This window comes from Gymnoscopelus microlampas (genome assembly GCF_963454915.1).
Source record: "Gymnoscopelus microlampas genome assembly, chromosome: 19".
Classification (NCBI taxonomy): Eukaryota; Metazoa; Chordata; class Actinopteri; order Myctophiformes; family Myctophidae; genus Gymnoscopelus; species Gymnoscopelus microlampas.
The window spans coordinates 23,939,420-23,957,595 of record NC_139956.1 but is presented as its reverse complement, the minus strand read 5'-3'; the positions used below and the strand labels follow the sequence as shown (position 1 = coordinate 23,957,595).

Below are 18,176 nucleotides of genomic sequence, written 5' to 3'. Positions count from 1 at the left end.
ATTGTTGTGTGTTCTTAGATAACAATAATTGGCAACCACCCGCTTTGAATGAAGACCACTAGGGCCTCAACCACATCATGAGAAACAGTATAAACAACACAACAACAACTTTTGTTTTGGGAATGAGAGGCAAACCCAATACTTTGGGAAACGGGGGAATAACTGTGGCCACGGCTGCTGTCCATGGTGCTGATTGATTGGTTGTTGTTTATTGTTACTGCCGTGCCTAAATAAAGTGCTGTGTATCTTAAATGCAATGACGCATTGAGTTTTTCTAACTTTCATTAGATTTAACTTGATTTTTCATTACTCTGTTATGTAACCGTCTGGACATGCCCCACCACTACTACCCTTCGTATCCATCCACTTTGGAGGGACAAAGTTTGCACTTTGGAAGTTTGCTTAGCAGGCTGGACCAACTTAACTCTGACCTTAACCTAAACACAAAATATTTTGTAACCCTAACACTTTTCCTCATGGGGACCAAAACAATGTCCACATGAGGGACATTGCTGGAGTTACTGTCATTTTGTGTTGACTTTTTCATCACAATAGTTATGTACCGTCTACTAGTAAGTAATTCAAGGCAAGCTTAGGATTGTATTCTACTATCTATGTACTACATACTCTGAGAAGCATACTGAACTTCAATCATCTGCTCTTAGTACCAAAGCCGTTTCTAAATGAGACATCCATCCTACAATCCTAACTGTTATGGCTGCAGGACTTTATGCAGAACACAATGATGAACACTATTTACCATAATCACACAACGGCCATGTGAATATGGTGCATTGGCATTGTCATTAGTAGTACAGTATACTGTATGCATTGTCACCAAGGCCCCTTATACTGGTTGGAGCAGCTATTTCCTGTCACAGATGGGCGCTCTGTTGAAACCATCACAGGTGTTGGAGCCTTGCTGTAATTTAGGTGGAGACACATGGCTACAGCCACTGCTAAAGCCATACAAATTCTCCAGGTGCACAAACCGGAAAACCTCCCCAAAAAAGAGAGAGAGATTTACAACATTAAATATCCGCTTTGCAGATTTAGCGTCACTCTGTAGAGGTAAGGACGCAAAAAACAGGTCCCAGATACACAGTTTCAAAAACTGTTTTCACAGTGCCAAGACGGTAATTTGCCTGAAGGTGAAATTGAGGCTGACAGGGACACAGAGTGTCTACCATATTGTGGCTGCATTTGCGTCAACTGCCGTTTTCGTCAAGTTCAAATCCGTGTATACAGCAGAGCCTTGCCTTTCATTTTGATGTTACTCAGAATATGTATCAATTTGTGCACTTGCCTCTTCATACACCTGTGTCACGTCAACCGGTTGTCATGTGCACTGACAGAACATTATTTGTCCTGGGAATATATGAATTCTTCCTGGCTCATCTACAGTACATTGTTGACTCTCTGTGAAGTTATGTAGGTCTAAGGCCATAATCCTTCATTGGATGTGTGTACTGTCAGGCCTTAAGCATGGAAAATGCAAGGTCACAGAAGGTAAAAGAGAGAACCAAACGTTAAGTGGCTTTTAGCCAGTAGCTGGCTAGCAACATTCATTTAGATGTATTCGTGCCCAAGGTATCCAGGGAATAATAAATAGTATCTGGGGAATATGGACGATCTCTGAACTGTAACTAACCCCTTGCATGACTTGTGTTAGCTACCATGTTAGCCAGTTCAAAACATCTCTCTTCTATGACTTATCTTTGGACAAGAGAGAGACCATGAGAGCGTCGTGTGAGAGTGAGAACGAGAGAGAGCTGATCGATGCCAAAACAGATGATTTTGTTCTATTGCAAAAAAAAGCATGTCGTCCACCCCTCAAGAGCACATAAATATCTGCGTATAATATGCTGTCACTCAGCAGCCAACAACAATATCTGCCTTCCATATGGGGGCCAGGTTACGGATGTGAGGGTCTGGGGAAGGAAATTCCTGCGTTAGACTTATTGCACCTCCATCGCCAGCTCTTAAGCCGGCCTCTAACCACCACTGTGCAATGGCTTGAAAATTTAAACCTGCCGCATGTTCCTTTACTTAGCCAACACATTTTATTTTTTCATCGCCTCATTGTATACAACAGCATCTCTGAATAACACAGATCTGCCGTGGAGATGTAATTGATTTGAACTAAATGAGGCTTTGTCGGACGTTGGGAGTATTTATTGTTTCCGTCAGAACATTCAAACGGGATTTAAAGAGCATTGTTTACGAACCAACAGATGTATCTTAACTGCCTGTGAAGACAAACATAGCCGCAGGCCCCGCTTGTTGACTTTGGTGCTGATGTTCCAAGGTCTAACTCGGGCTGGTGATTCATTTGTTTGTCCAAAGCCGAACGACTCCTGGAACGCTCATAAAGACCCAACTTAGCTGTAATTATGAGTTCTTTATTGAGGCATCTAGTAAAAAGCCAGAGGTTTTATGTTGCGGTTTGACAGCTTGACCGAGGAAGAGTGCTTGACACGAGCTGGTGATGCAAACATGGGCGAGCGTGCGCCCTGCCTTGTCAGAATGCAATGCCTATGGAATGCATGGGCTGACTGGAGCCACAGGATACTATTATAAGCCTTGTGCATGTAATGACTAATAGTAGGTACATACAGTAAAGGTTTGGGAAGTGTATCAAAACCAACCATTAAAGCTTTTATGGACATTTTGTCAAAACTTGGGGTTATGAACAGTATGGACCATGTTGTAATAATACCGGAATGGTTGCCAGTGCTCTAAGAAGCTGTGAGAGCTAGGGATGTTGAATAATATGCATAGTACAGTACAATACACAGAATACCAAACTTTCAGCCAGGTCCTTCCTTTACACACTGACAGCACTTGTTGCAATTCATGCTAAATATTTCACATATATAGCTGTCAACCTACTAGACACCTCTTTCTTTCTTTTTTGCTCTCTCTTTCTCTCCATTCTCTCCATTTCAATTTTCATCTCTTTTTTTTCCTCACCCTTTGCATCCCTTATACACTGAGGATTTGACAGCAGGCTGGCAGTCGGGGCCTTCCTGCATTCGTCTTGGCCAATAAAGTCCACCGATCTCGTAGCATTTCCCCTCTCTGATCCAGTCTTAAAGACGAGGACGTGCATCAAAGCGCTTTATCCGAGGGAGGCCGGCCCTAATGCCTCGCAGCTGTTCAATTAACCACAGCAGGACTGGATTTCACAAATACTTTGTCAGTTTATGAACTTAGCAGCAAATGACAAAAATCTGTGTGAGGCAGAGAAATGCCAAAAGCCGGTGATATTCTCCATAAGGCTTTATATCGCACGACTCCCAGTCAGAACTCCCAGTTGGCAACGAAGCCATATCATATCAGAATCAAAAGAAATCTGTCGGTGTGTGTGTGTGTGTGTGTGTGTGTGTGTGCGCGCGCACGCATGAGCGCACCCAATGACTGCATGTGTAAGTACTTCCTTCTGTAAATGTGTATATACTATATACAGTATCTAACTATATAAATGGCGAGCAACTTCCGCACCCTCGGTGATGACACCCCACAGCTCTGTTATCGGATAAACAACGCACCGCCAGACCACATGTCGCCTACTGACTCGCCACGGCGGCCGCACTGAATTTACGCCTCGCGTAGGGGACATCTCACTGTTCACTACACCTTTTCCACCGCGCAACATAATTAATTCTACTCACCAAATGTCGGACAAAACGGAAGGGGAGGCAGCTTCGTACCGTTTACCGTGCGCACGACCTCATCACCACAACAGCAGGCAGCCGCTGCGGGTTTTTTTTCCTTTTTTTCCAAACTTTTTTTTTGGTCACCATTTTCTCCAGGCACCATTTCTGGTGTAACGTCGGGTGTTTCTTTTCACCAGCCAATCACCTTTCACGTTGCCACGTCGGTTGCCACGTCGCGCTGACGTACGCTAAACAAGCGCTGCCGTGCGCACAATGCAAACGAGCCCAAAGGCGCGCAAAAATAAGCCGACCATTGCTTAGACACAAAGTCAGACCTGGCAACGCAGCCTACGCCAATCATGTGTGAGAGATCTACAAGCTATGGGGCAGAGACGCCACCGTATCTTAGCAACAACTACAGCGCTCACTCTCATTGGTCGTGTCACGCTAAGAGCAGTCTCCAGACAATGGCATCGCAGACAGCTTGCTGTTACTGCTGTAGCCATCACAGGCAGTTGCAGCACGACGGACAGGGCGCTGTGATAGCTGCCATGTCGCTAACGCTAACCTGGTTGTCATGCCTGCAGCGGCTGTGCAATCACTTTGTCAACAATGCACGTTCGTGTGGTGAATGTCTATATTGCTGCTCAGTTCGTCCATTGTAGATGGTGTATGTTTGTGTGTGTCTTCTGGAGAACTATGTAGCTCCACAGCTCCACAGCCCCCCCCCCCCCCCCCCAAATACACGTACTCACAACAACACCAGCCGGACGCCATCTTGCAGAAAGGGCTGCCATTCGCCAGCTTTCAGAAAAACAAGCAACCACCTTCATATTTTTTATTTTTTTTTTTTTTTTTTCCTTTTGGAAATTTTCATCCCACGATTTCCGCGCGGACCACCAGGGGGTCCGCGGACCCCCTGGTGGTCCGCGAAACATACAAAATATAATTTCTTCTACTTATTTTTCATCATTTTGTAACTTTTACATTACACTTTCTTACAATTTTTTTTTTTTTTCTCCCTTTTTGCAAATGTTACTTAGACAATTTGTCTACCCCCATATACACACGCCCACGCGGGCCCCGTGCGCGTACATGCCTCTAACAGCCATAATCCCCATCTATACTGCCCACTCTGTGCTGCAGCTACACGGATATAGACACAGGGACACGGAGGGACCAACAAACGCAAAGCCCCGTGCGCGGCTGGGGTTGAGGGGGGCGTAGCCCCCCGAAACTCTAGTATATATATATATATATATACATACATACATACATACACACATACTGTACCCACACACACACACACACACACACACACACACACACACACACACACACACACACACACACACACCCACCCACACCCACACCCACACCCACACACCCACACACACACATTCATTTTACCTGTCAATACCCATCAACCTCTGAGTGCTTCCCCTCCCTCTGCTACTAGGTTCGTCCCAGGGCCTTGGAAACCATGCAGCAGAACGTGTGGTGCCGGTACCCAGCGACGGACAGTCAAGTGCCAGGTGCTGCTGTCCTTTTCCCAGACGGTGGCCGACTTGCCGGATGATGAGTGCGAGGGGGTCAAACCGGCGGCATTCCAGCCCTGCTACCGCACTCCCTGTGCTGGGACGGATGGCCGAGGAGGAGCAGAGGAAGAGGAGGAGGAAGAGGAGGAGGATACGGGTACACCCCAGAGGGAAGAATTGCACGACTGGGAGTACGAGGGATTTACAGAGTGCTCCGAGAGCTGTGGAGGAGGTATGGGTCATTGGGTCTTGAGTCTTGACTCAAGACACTGCCAAACAAACAAGTAGTTCAAAATTAATCATTAGAATCGATACAAAATCGTATATTGAATAACAGGAGCTAAATATATTATTTACCAGATAATAGAGTAGAAGACGTACGGAACAGTTCAATATAAAAAATATGGGTGGGTCCAAATTTCGACTGATAACCACTGATAAAAACCTGTCATTGTCAACTCATGTTTTTGGCTATATGTTGTACATAAACATAGACCATTTTACCATAAATAGCTGTATTTAAAAAAAAATAGTCATTAAAGGGATTGTAGGCAAGTTCAGAGATAAAAAAAGAAAAAAAGTGTTGTCAAACACTGCCCCTCCACTCCCCCCCTCCTCATCAGCAGTTCGTTTCCCCGACCACCAGGGGGTGACGCAGGGGGGACTTCTAAACGGGCCATGCCGAAAATAGGTTGCTTTATTCGGATACAATACGTGTCGCTGCCCGCCCGGTCCGCCCCTGCCGGTTCTCTGAACTTTTATTTTTAAATAGGTTCTTAAATTGACCACATATATGAAGTTAAACAACTAAATTCTATCTTATAAGTAAATTCCGTGCCTCAAAAAAGAAGTTTGAGAGTGTTTTAAAACCGAAAGTAAAAAGTTAAAACTGCCCACAAAAAACAATGGCGGCTTGTTCCATTTTTGTCGGCTGCACTCGGTTCCATTCGGTTTCACACGGACGCACACATGCGTGCGTTAATTTACGTCCCGGAGAAACATAAACTGTAGGGAAAATACGGATTTCAGAAAGAGGACTGTGTTTCAATGCAGGAAAACACCCCAGCATCATTATATAGTGGAAAAATGCAATATATATATATATAAATATTTTTAAAATTTAGGCTTAATGTTGCCTAGAATCCCTTTAACATATGATTGAACTTACAGTCAATGTTGGCTTGCATGAATTTGTTTTTTATCCATCTACTCTATTTTGTCTATCTATTCTCCAGGGACTATTTTGTCTCGAATTTCCAAATCAATCCATGCTTTAATATGCAGTAAAACACAACAATAACATAACTTTCACAAAAAAGAAGGTGTCTTAAAGTTCACTATGTTGGAAGATCTATCTCAAGCAAGTTGTCTCTGCCAGTTGATTTTACTGTACAGAAAATGAATGGAATTCAATGGTTTCCCAGAAAATCAAACAATCCACATTTTGCTTTGGAAAATGGTCGGGAGCAAAGTCAAGTACTGTACACCGAGAGTCGTAGTCAATCGACTAAACTTGCTAGGCTGCTGGTATGGTCTTTTAAATGGAATGCACATTCATCTGTACTGCTGTTTTAAACAGTATCTAATCACTACCTATATAATATATAGTATAATCATCTATACTGTCCCTTGCAGTGTGTATGTAGGTATTGTTTATGTTCACGTTTATTCTTGCAGGCAAAGCCTTGTGAGACTCTCTCAGCAACAGTAAATCTGTGCCACTTACTATGACAAGACCCTTGTATGAAGTCACAGCAATAGGTGGTGACACCATGTCAATGGGTGACTAAACCCATGCATGTATGGCCTTTGAAGTAGAAGTGAGCTTTATGATATAGGATGATAATGGATGGTGTACCCAGTTTAACTCTGAAGGTCATACATCACCAATTCGCACAGCAGCAGGGCAAACTGGGTGCCAGACAGAGACCGTTTTCCCAAACATCCTGCCAACCTGAGTTAGAGGCCACTTTAAATCTCTTCACCTCCACTTCCAAGCTTTCAGTGCCACATGCATGTGTGTGCGTGTGCGTGTGCGCGTGCGCGTGTGCGTGTTTGTGTGTGTGTGCGCGTGTGCGTTTATACATTTGTGTTTACGTAAGTGAGAGTGCCCTCTGATTATGCTTGCATAATTTGTGTGTGTGTGTGTGTTTGTGTGTACATACATGTCTGTGAGTGGGAATAATGTTTGTAGGTCTATTGTGTGTATGTGTATGTGTGTGTATGTCTGCCTACAAGCGTGTCGTTCCTGCACAATGCTGCAGGCTCGTCTGGTCTCGCCTCGCTGCTTGTGTGTGTATGCACCCACACCCAGCAAGTTCCCCCATTCGGAGATGATTAGAGACCCGTATCGGATGTCACGTACACACCCCAAGGCCTGTGCTCCTGTGGACCATCACACCGCTGTGTGCCGTTTGAAGCGCCTGCCTCCCTGTTATTGTCCCCAACATCAGAAGCAGACTTGCCGAGTTATGTTCCTCTGCCTTTAACAGAGCCTGACATCACAGTGCTGAGCGGCCCACAGCTCGAGTATGCAGCCATGTTGTTTTGACGTACATTAGGCTCCATTAGATTCAATCACTGCTCGTTTTTGTAAAGGGGCGCCTAATATTTTGGTTGCTTCCATGCAACGTCTGTTAGCAATATGTTGTATTTTTTCAATATGTTGTGTGTGAGCTCGCTAATGTGAGGGTAACAGACACAAGAACAGCGTGTGTGTGTGTGTGTGTGTGTGTGTGTGTGTGTGTGTGTGTGTGTGTGTGTGTGTGTGTGTGTGTGTGTGTGTGTGTGTGTGTGTGTGTGTGTGTGTGTGTGCGCACGCACATGTGTGTGTATTCTTGGTTCAACAAGGTATTTATACAAAGAATATAAGAACAGAGTCCAACTTAATTTATAAATGTATGTTAACATATTGATATACTGTAACTTAAAAGAATGCAAGCAGTCTCAACAAGTAGTCTCTTTGCCGGGTGCACAGCTCAGTTCATATGAACAGAAAAATGCCAGCACTCACAGAAATGTCCTATATATTTAGATAGGCGCAGGCAGCATATGGACACGTTTCGGCAGAACCTTCCTCAGTGTAATCGATCCATTATGCTGAGCTCTGCCAAAGCGTGTATTGATGATAAACAAAATAGATTCGGTTCCCACAATATCCAGTGAACTGCACATCAACCAACACCAGTCACTTGTATGCTTGAGGAATACATACAGTACATCTCCTGCCACTATCATACCCAAGCTGCTCTGGACAGTATCAGCAAATGTTGAGAATGATGAAGAATCCACCAAATGAACGTGTGCTCCCCAACTGACACAGGGGTTTCCCAGAGTATAAAGTAAGGGCAAAATGCCGGCCATGTTGGTGATTAGCACATGGTGCCCTCTTCAAGGGGGACTGGCCTAGTGATTGCCTTGTGGGTGCTTTATGTTGTCAGGTGTGCAGGAGGCTGTGGTGATGTGTCTCAACAAGCAGACCAGGGAGACAGTGGACCAGAGCCTGTGTGTGAGCTCTCGCCGTCCCCCCCAGCTCCTCCAGGACTGCAACATCCAACCCTGCCCACCCAGGTAAGACCCTCCAATCTGTCAGGCCTGAAACATTCACTATACATAGTGAATGTTATATTTCTCCTAAATGAATATCTGGCATGTAAAATAATTAGCATTTTACTGACCAGGTATTACTTCACATCTTCACATCTGAACGTATTGTATGTGACGTAACCCCTTGGCCCCCTCCTTTTTTCCCTCTACACCAAATCTCTTTGCCGAAAATAGCCGATTTACAAGCTCACAGCGCATAGCTCTGCTATTTCCGCCGAATGTTCAGAATATTTTTTGCCTATTATGACATGCCCCAGAATAGAGGCGCTACAGTTCATGTCATGTGGTTAAATCTAACACACCCGTTATTAATTTGCATCACGGTGTACTATACCGGATGCAGCCTACCGTGTTTTTACCCTGTTGTATAGTATTTAACCTGAACTGGAAAACAAACGACAGAATCTAGGGTTTCATCCCCCTTTAAATCATCTGAGTTCACAGGCACATTAACTCCCAGTGACACTGAATCAGCCTGACAACAAATGGATGGGTTGTATCTCAGAGAGCAGGAAATGAAGCCAGTGGGACAGCCAGCTGAGCCCAGTCTGGAGTCACACACAATAGGGATCAGATGTCCATGTTCACTAGGCCTCTGCAGTGTCATCCTCATCCATCCTCCTCCCCCACAGGGAAGAAACATTTTTAAAGAAATATAGGTGTTTTGACAGCATGGAAGCGTGGGGGGGAGAGGCTACCGTTTAGAAAAAAACTTGGAAAACTATCATAACAGAAACAAATGGACATTGTATTTGGCGTCTCGTATTACTGCAAACGGCGCTCTGTGATCATATGTCAAGATGGCGATGATTTGAGAAGGCCTGGAATAGCCTGCGATGAGTGCAATGCCAGAAATATGCTGTTATTGTCTTTTCCCTTTTGCGTAAAAGGTTTTCGATTACCAGCATGTACTATCTGTACCACTGGGGGTTATTGTAATAGGGTTTAGCGATTGATTGATAGAGGCTATTGTTTCATAATGTCATTTACAGTTTTCCGTAATATTTCACTTTCTCCCACTTAACATCATCACCATTGGCCATAAACTGTTGTGATGCAGAGAAGATCTGTCATGCAGTTTTGTGGAACTGCCAGAATTGTTAACAGCGGTACTAAATCAGTTTTATGTGTGTAAATATGTGTATGATTGCTGTAATGTGTGTAAATATGTACACAATATTCAGTTTCAATATTCATTCCTTTTTAAATGATATATGTGCCCTGTTAAACAACATAACGGCATGTTGTTAATCTGTCCGAGCTGTGGCACAACGGTGAGTAGATTGTGTGTTTGGCCACACGTTTCAAGTTAACACTGTGCACAGCGCCGGTGTTCCACCACTCGCACCCATGTCAGAAAATCCAGAGGCTTGCAGCCTTACCTCGGGCTGTTTTTCCAGGCCTTGATTCTTGTTTTCAGGCACAACAAACGCTGCGTTGGACTTGTTTCCTTTGGCCCGACACCCCCTTCCCAGAGGCCTCCTCGCCCTCCCATATTCCTCCACTTGGATCCTGTTCCCTCTGAAGGGAAGCAGCCATAAGGCTTGGCTTTGAGCGTTGTCCCGGTGCAGAAACGAGCTCCGTTCCCAACTCTCTTTCGGTCCCTGGAAGCCTCGTGTAAATAGGAATAGTTTTGAAATATCACCCGATCTGTCAAGCGGACGAGTGAAGTGGCTGCCATCTCACTCCAAACCAATGATTTCAGGGATCTCCGTAAAGGGCTTGTGACTGAGGTTGGATATATGTTATGCAACAATATGAAAGTTGGCACGGCCACCACTCTTTCAAGATTGGTGTAACCCGAGAAACATTCTGAGAAAAACTTCAGCGAGGGATTGATCACCCTGATCTTCTGACATTGTATTAGACAGGCTTATTGAGGATAAAGGTCCAAAGTTTACCTCATGGTTTTCCCACACGGTTTTAGGAAATGGTTGTGAACATTTTGTGCTGTTCTTATTCATATCTCTATTTATTCGCTGTTCATATGCTATTTGTCATTTAAATCATTTTTGGTGAGAGACTGATATTTGCTGTTAGCCTGCCTAGATATGAACATTGTAATTTATTGAGTAATGGGACTGTAGAGAGGCTTCTTCAGTGGAGGTTGGCATTATATTCAAACAGTATATCCAGCCTTCTGAATGGAATCACTGTTGGGTGGGGTAACATGGTACATAAGTAATACATTACATAATAATATTACTTTGATGCGTAACAAAGTAATATAACATATATTGTTAGGTAGGGCATTCCTTTAAAAAAACTCTTAATTTTGTTATGTTTCTAACAAATGCAAGCACACTTATATGGAACGTGAGTCAGCACTATGCCATGTCCACCTAAGTTATGACCCTTTTGACACAAAGGTTTTGTGGCAGCAAATAGATATTTCCCACAAAGTTTCTTGAAAATGTTCCCAACTGTTCTTGATTTTTTTTCTTGATCTTATTTGTCCTAAACTTATTGAACTTATTTATCGTTTTACCTTGACCTTTGAACATTTTTACCCAAACGATATGTACACTTACAAACAAACAGACAGGACTGATTACAGTACGCTGGTATGCATTGCTGTGGGCAGATTCATATCTAAATATAATAATATATTGTTATGGAACATACTATTACTTTTAATTGAAAGTCATACGTAATATATTTGTGGACCGCAGGAAGAGTAGCTGCTGCTAAGGTAGTAGCTAATGGGGATCCAAATAAACAATAAACAATATACACAGATACCAAGTGAATGCAAGTAAAAATTAGATATGCTTTGTGGTTACATTTAGGAAAGCAGCTGTGGTAGCCACTGTGCATAAACCAGACAAATTGCGATTAAAACCCACAGGTGGGAGACGGGAGAATGGAGTTCGTGTTCCGCTACTTGCGGGGTGGGTCTGATGACCCGCACTGTGGCTTGCACTCACCGGCCCTCACGGGACCGCAACCACACGGAGAGTGTCAGGGATGAGGAGTGTCGTGCCCCCAAGCCCACCCCCGTTCAAGCCTGCAACCGCTTTGACTGCCCTCCTCTTTGGGACTCAAGAGACTGGGGACAGGTACATTATGAGAGATGATAATAATGATGATACATCACAGTCAATACAGTCATTGATATGGGCAAATTGGGTGGTGCAGCCTCTGCCAACACCATGGCAGAGGCAGAGGTTCAATTCATGTCCATGTTGTTGTCTACACACCTTCCCCAGACCAACACTGAAGCCTGGCAGTGAACCAGATCACAGTCCACAGGGGGAATTGGCAATGTCTACATTTGGGGGAAAATTATAATAAGAAACAGTTCATAATAATAATAATGATAATTGATACAGTCATTCGATGGATAGATGTCAATAATTGAGGTTTGAAACAGAGTCTAGTTGTCTAGTTGCAAAATAGATATCAATCAAGACTGTCAATACTACTGTATGATGACAGTGTCTTGTACACTAACTGTACTGAGATCTACAACTCTCTCTGCCTAACCACACACAAATTAAATTAAATCTCAAAACTGGTGATACATTCTCTGCAATTAATTAGCACATCTTGATTGAATCTATGTAGCCCTCATTTTCAATACAGTCTTGTCAGTAAAAGCCCTGTGAACTAGCACGCTCTTTCTCATGCCGGGTTCCATTTGTACAATCTTAGAGTGTACAAATGAAACCAAAATGTTCCCTTACGGGGTCCATTTGGTTCCATTTGTACACACTCAGAATGCAAAACTGGGAAAGCATCTGTGTCATTTTAGATGTTCACGATTTAAAAAAAATAGCAGATATATACAAGCTTATAGAGCTTGTATAATAGCTTGTAGATCTGCTATTTTTGAAAATTTGCCCAAATCTTTGAATACATAAAAAATTTGAAAGCCAACATTTTAACTCAAATCTTTGCTTCTGGGGGTCATTGTAACAAAATATTTTGAGATGGGGGTCCGCGGCCAAATACATATAATTTTGGGGGTCCTTGACATGAAATATTTTTGAGCACCACTGATATATAGCAACATACGTTTTTCATAAACTGAGGCTTTAGAAGACAATTGTAGAATTGGCCTCAGGTCTTAATGGGTTAAATTAACTCTTGTTTTTATGTGTCTGGATAGTAGTGGACTACATTGTAGATTGGGGTCCCAGAGAGTTACAGACCCGTAAGGGTTGAGAGCCAGTGCACTAGCATGTTTTCTGTCCGCAGTGCTCCCGTAGCTGTGGTGGCGGTGTCCAGAGGAGAGAGGTGTTGTGCAAACAGAGGCTGGCAGACGGCAGCGTGCTGGAGCTGCCGGACACCTTCTGCCCGTCTGTCAATCCCCCAAACCAGCAGCCTTGTGCCGCGCAAGAGTGCCCGTCCAGATGGATCACGACTGACTGGTCACAGGTAGAATTAGTATTTATCCTAATGTACATACAGTACTAGGCCTGTCACAATTATTACATAATCGCATTAATTCTTTTGCATAATCGTCATAATCGTTTCTATGTTGAAAATGTATTATATATTTAAAATTTCCACTATTAAAGTTTGTTTTAAGTCATATATATATATATATATATATATATATATATATATATATATATATATATATATATATGTCATATCTGCCCTGTGCAACTTTTGTTTTTTACGAAGCCTAAAAGCCAAACAGAAACAGTAATTTTTATTCATAATGTTCCAATGTTCAACGACAGAAACACAATTACATCGCTACTAAAATGTCATAATTGTGACCTAGTACATACCTACTGTACTACATTCCTGCCTTGCCATTCATACCTACTGTACCTAGTTTGGTCCAAACCTCACTTGCTGTATAATGAGTGATATGTGATATGGCGCTGTATGCAAGCGACGTTTTTTTACTTGGAGAAAAAATACAAACAAAAGCTGGGTTGTCTTGGCAGCCACTTTCTAGTCCCAACAAACAGCTGCTACAGTTTGTTTATCACTGTTATTATGGTTACATGCAGTTCACAAACATTGATTTAGAACAGTAATTAAAACTGTTGACAGGGACTATGCTTAAAATGTACCGATGTTCAATATTAGTGGACATCTGCCAGCCAGCCAATGAGAAACAAGTGTTTTCTGTGGCCATGATATACAGTAAGATACTGCATGACACACGACATTTGCCATATGACTTGATAAATGATGGAAAATCAATGCCAGGACGGGGTAGGACAGGATATGCACAGGATACATCTGTTTTCATACCATAGTAACTCCCTTTTTCCTCCAGTGTTCGGTGACGTGCGGTGAGGGCATCCAGAGGCTTCAGGTGGTCTGCAAGAGGCAGGGGGAGAACGGGCAGTATCAGACCATGGCCCCTGAGACCTGTGCCCCGACGCCCAGGCCCACCAGCGTCCGGCCGTGCTCCCTCAGGCCCTGTGAGAGTAAGAGAGCCTCTGTTTGAGTCGAGCGCCGTTCCGTTCCATACAGGAGTGCGGGGAGATTTGAAGTTGCCAACAGGGTTTTGGTGGTGCTAAGCAAGCAAAACATTCCGGAGCCAGCTATGAATTCTCTTTAAACCGCCCTGGTCAATGTTTGTGTTTGTTGGGGGACTGAGGCTAATTCAGGTTAAGCTCAAGAATTTCTCATGAAAACAATTGACGATCTTAGATCCATGGAAAAAAAAGAGCCACTGGCCCAAGTAAGCCTTTGTCTTGTTTCCAGTGTGCTAAAGGAGAATGATGGAAACGTGGATATTCAGGGATTACTTGTATTTCTGACCTTTAAAACCATCGAAGTCGAAATAAAACAAAGTAGCAGGCCTCGTCCTCAAACTGTTATCCACTACGCATTAATCTTTTTTGAAATCTTAGCCTCCACTGCATTTTTTGTTTTGGGACTTAACGAAAGGCCTACTGAAAATAAATAGAATCACGCTCCAAAAATGTAATTCAATCTAATGTAACCACTTAAACCCTACTTCCCTACCGGGGTCCCCCAGGAGTCTATACTACATTAAATCTATTCACTGAAAATAGCCAATCTAGCTCACAATGTGTCACAATTGCGTTGCAAGCTTGTAGATCATCTATTTTCGACAAAACTTGTGCACATTTCTTTTGCATTAGTTCAGCTCACAGTTTTGGATCGTCCTGTCTTCATCAATGTCTGACATTATTTCGCCTTGCTTCCCTATCCATTACTGTTACAGAGACCATGGGCCCAGACATTGTCAAGCCAGACCCCACCGTCCTGACCCAGAAGAAGGTTTACATCCAGTTGAGGAAGAGCAGAAAGCTACAGTTCGTCGTGGGAGGCTACGCCTACCTGCTCCCTTGGACGTCTGTGGTTATTCGATGTCCAACCCGGCGCTTCCGCAAAGGTCACATTCAGTGGCTTAAGGAAGGGAAACCCCTGGTTGGCCTCCCCCACATCTCCATCACATCCCTGGGTTATGTCAAGATCCAGCAGCTGCGTGCATCTGACGCTGGGGTCTACACCTGTGTGGCAGGTCAGGCCCAGGAGAACTTTGTCCTGAAGGTCATCGGCAGCAAGCAGAAGCTTTCCGTGCCGGAGGGCGGGGAGTCGTGGCTCCTCCCGGATGGACAGCGGAAGGCTAGCCAGCAGGAGGTGGCCCTGGCAGGGGAGAGACTACAGGAGCTACGGCTCTCCCTCAACCGATATGACGGCATCGTCCAGCACTTGCTCGCCATCAGAGGCTCCGTCCAAGAAAACAAACACGTTGTCGATGTACCACGCTCCGGCGAAAAGAACCGGTCTACGCTCAAAGAAGAGGAAGCGTCCGCAGAACTTTCCAGTCCAATCGTACTGATTGCTGAGACGCAGAAGCTGGATGAGATCGCCCATAACCTTTCTGAAGGCATTGGCAGACCGCAGGGGGAGCTGCTCATTGCCCAGTTGCTCAGCGAGCTGACTGTGGTTCAGGGCGAGACCAATGAATCTACTCTTCACCCTCCGGACAAAGCAGAGTCTTCCACTCAAGGACCTCTCCTCTACAAACCTAACGTAAAATCCCATACAACGAGACAAAGAGGCCCAGTCATTATACAGCGGCCAAGGACGTTTGGCGTGGCATTGTCGTCTTCTGAGCTGGTGGTCCATGTAGGGACGCCGGTATCACTGCAGCGCCAGGTGACAAGTGTGGAGTTGAGGTGTGAGGCTTTGGGAAATCCAGAACCCAACCTCACCTGGACCAAGAATGGAAGGGAGTTGCAATACAGCAGCAGGTAAGGCATGCAGGTCTGCACTCCTAAATCATAACCTGTGCAAAGAATTTACAGTTACGAAGTGTTCTAGATTCAGTGGTTATCTGCTCTTTGCGTTGGCAGAGTAGGCCTGTTGCCAGATGGCTCGCTGAGGATCCAGTCTCCGTCCAGGGCGGATGAGGGCCTATACACGTGCACTGCAAGGAACCACCTAGGCTCCACCTCTCTGGCATCAAGGCTGCAGCTTATAGGTGAACAAATAATATGCATTAGTAACATTTTGAGTATCTTATATTATACCATCAATATACTTTGAATAAAACTTACATTTTCTCAATAAAAAACAATATTATAAATCCTGGTCACTATACTGCCTCCCCCTGGCCAGCTGGTGTGCCTGATGGAGGGGAAAGGAACTGGTTGGAATAACGTGTTCCTTCCACGCGCTACGTCCAACCAGGGAAACTCTCCCCTGTCAGGTGACAAGAAGGTCAGTTGGCTCTCATGCATTGAAGGAGGCATGAGCTCGGCCCTGGCCTCCCTAGGTTGGCAGAGGGAAGGTAGTGCCCAGGATTACATAGACAATTGGCACTGGGTGTAAAAAATGGGGTTACAAAATCGTGGGATAAAAATGTTGAAAAAAACAATATTATAGTCCACCACTGTGCACTAGTACTTTACATGCCTGGTTTTGTGTTTGTTTTCACCTGTTTAATTTCACTGTCGAAATTATTGTGCAGCTTTCAGCTTGTATCTTTTTGAACACTGTATGTTGCAATACACACATGCACACACACACACACACACACACACACACACACACGCACACGCACATGCACGCACACGCACACACACACACACACACACACACACACACACACACACACACACACACACACACACACACACACACACACACACACACACACAAGCACACACACACTACAGATAAAAGCTTTTACATTGACTGCGTCAGCCTCTGAGAATGTATCTGAGCTCACGGCCAGCGGGGTCACTTCTTTACCGTCCCTCCTGTTCTCAGAGTGAGCGTGATTAGTGGTGACCGTTCCGTACGCTTCACCATCAAAGAGCCGCCACCGTCCGTTTCCTGATACCCCGGCACTTTCACTCCCCATACGACAACAATTAGAGATTCCAGGCAGCATTTCAAAGCAGATTAGGCGGGTGCGTCCCATTCGCCTAATCTAAACGGAGGGGATAAAGGAGCTTAAAAGTGTTGAAAAAGATCCAAACAGAATCTTATGGACCTTTCAAGTCCGCTCCAGTAAAAGGCCACATCATAATGGGGTTATACTTCCGACATCGCGCTCGTTTCACGGATAGGAAGCGAGCCCAGGTCGGAGACTTTCACAAAATAATGTGGCACAGAGCACAATGGATTTCCTTAAATGGAAAATGTACCATTAAATAGATCTCTCATGCCATTTCTATGATGTTGAACAGTCCCATCGTGATTTGTGAACTCTAGGAGTCTTCCAAAGCTACAAACAAGAGAGCCAACAATCTTGATAATGTTAGACAAAGACAAATGTTGGAACTGCTTCACTGACAGTCAATGGGAGACAGATTTTATAGACTCTGTGAAAGGATGCATTTGATGAAATATAGGCAGGCTGAACCTTTTATGCAGAGATATATGGTATAATGCTTGTCCAGTTTAACAATCATTCATTCAGTGTTGTAAAGAGGCCAATTCACCACAAGACTGATTGTTTCTGACAAGTGCCCTTCAATATTTTAAAAACGTTATTTATTTCAGTATTTTATTTTTGAGACTTGGAGACACCTGGAGTACTTATTCTGTTCTTGTAATGTTCCTCCTCATGTCCCTTGAATCCTGCATGTATCCTACTGTGCTCATTATAGTTTGTACTTGCTTTCAGGTGATGGAGCAAAGGGTTGTGACCAAGGAATCGGTGTGCCGGATGATGGCTCCATTTGTCCAGACAGAAGCAACAGCAGCCAATCACCTGAGCTGTGCCATGGACAAGCCTGCCCCCACAGGTACTTTGCTGCTACTGCATGTCAAAGTTGTCAATGTGGAGACCTAAAGGTATCCAAGTTTAAATATTATTATCAGCCCACCTTCACACAACACATGTAAGATGTGTTCATTCTGGGTTGTGTGTTATTATGTGTAGATCGGTAATTTGACACACAACCTCAATCTATGA

At 44.1% G+C, this 18,176-nt stretch overlaps 1 protein-coding gene across 3 annotated transcripts in view; it reads left to right on the top strand.

The window, feature by feature from the left end:
• Positions 1-18,176, top strand: part of LOC311034863 (ADAMTS-like protein 1) — a 141,637-nt gene that overhangs the window by 117,618 nt on the left and 5,843 nt on the right. For all 3 annotated transcript variants that reach the window (XM_084042888.1, XM_084042887.1, XM_084042889.1), the window contains 8 exons: positions 5,119-5,429; positions 8,638-8,767; positions 11,652-11,862; positions 13,004-13,183; positions 14,046-14,199; positions 14,967-16,002; positions 16,105-16,232; positions 17,886-18,006. In XM_084042888.1, the coding sequence (XP_083899014.1) occupies positions 5,119-5,429; positions 8,638-8,767; positions 11,652-11,862; positions 13,004-13,183; positions 14,046-14,199; positions 14,967-16,002; positions 16,105-16,232; positions 17,886-18,006 (2,271 nt within the window). The remainder of the gene's footprint in view (positions 1-5,118; positions 5,430-8,637; positions 8,768-11,651; positions 11,863-13,003; positions 13,184-14,045; positions 14,200-14,966; positions 16,003-16,104; positions 16,233-17,885; positions 18,007-18,176) is intronic.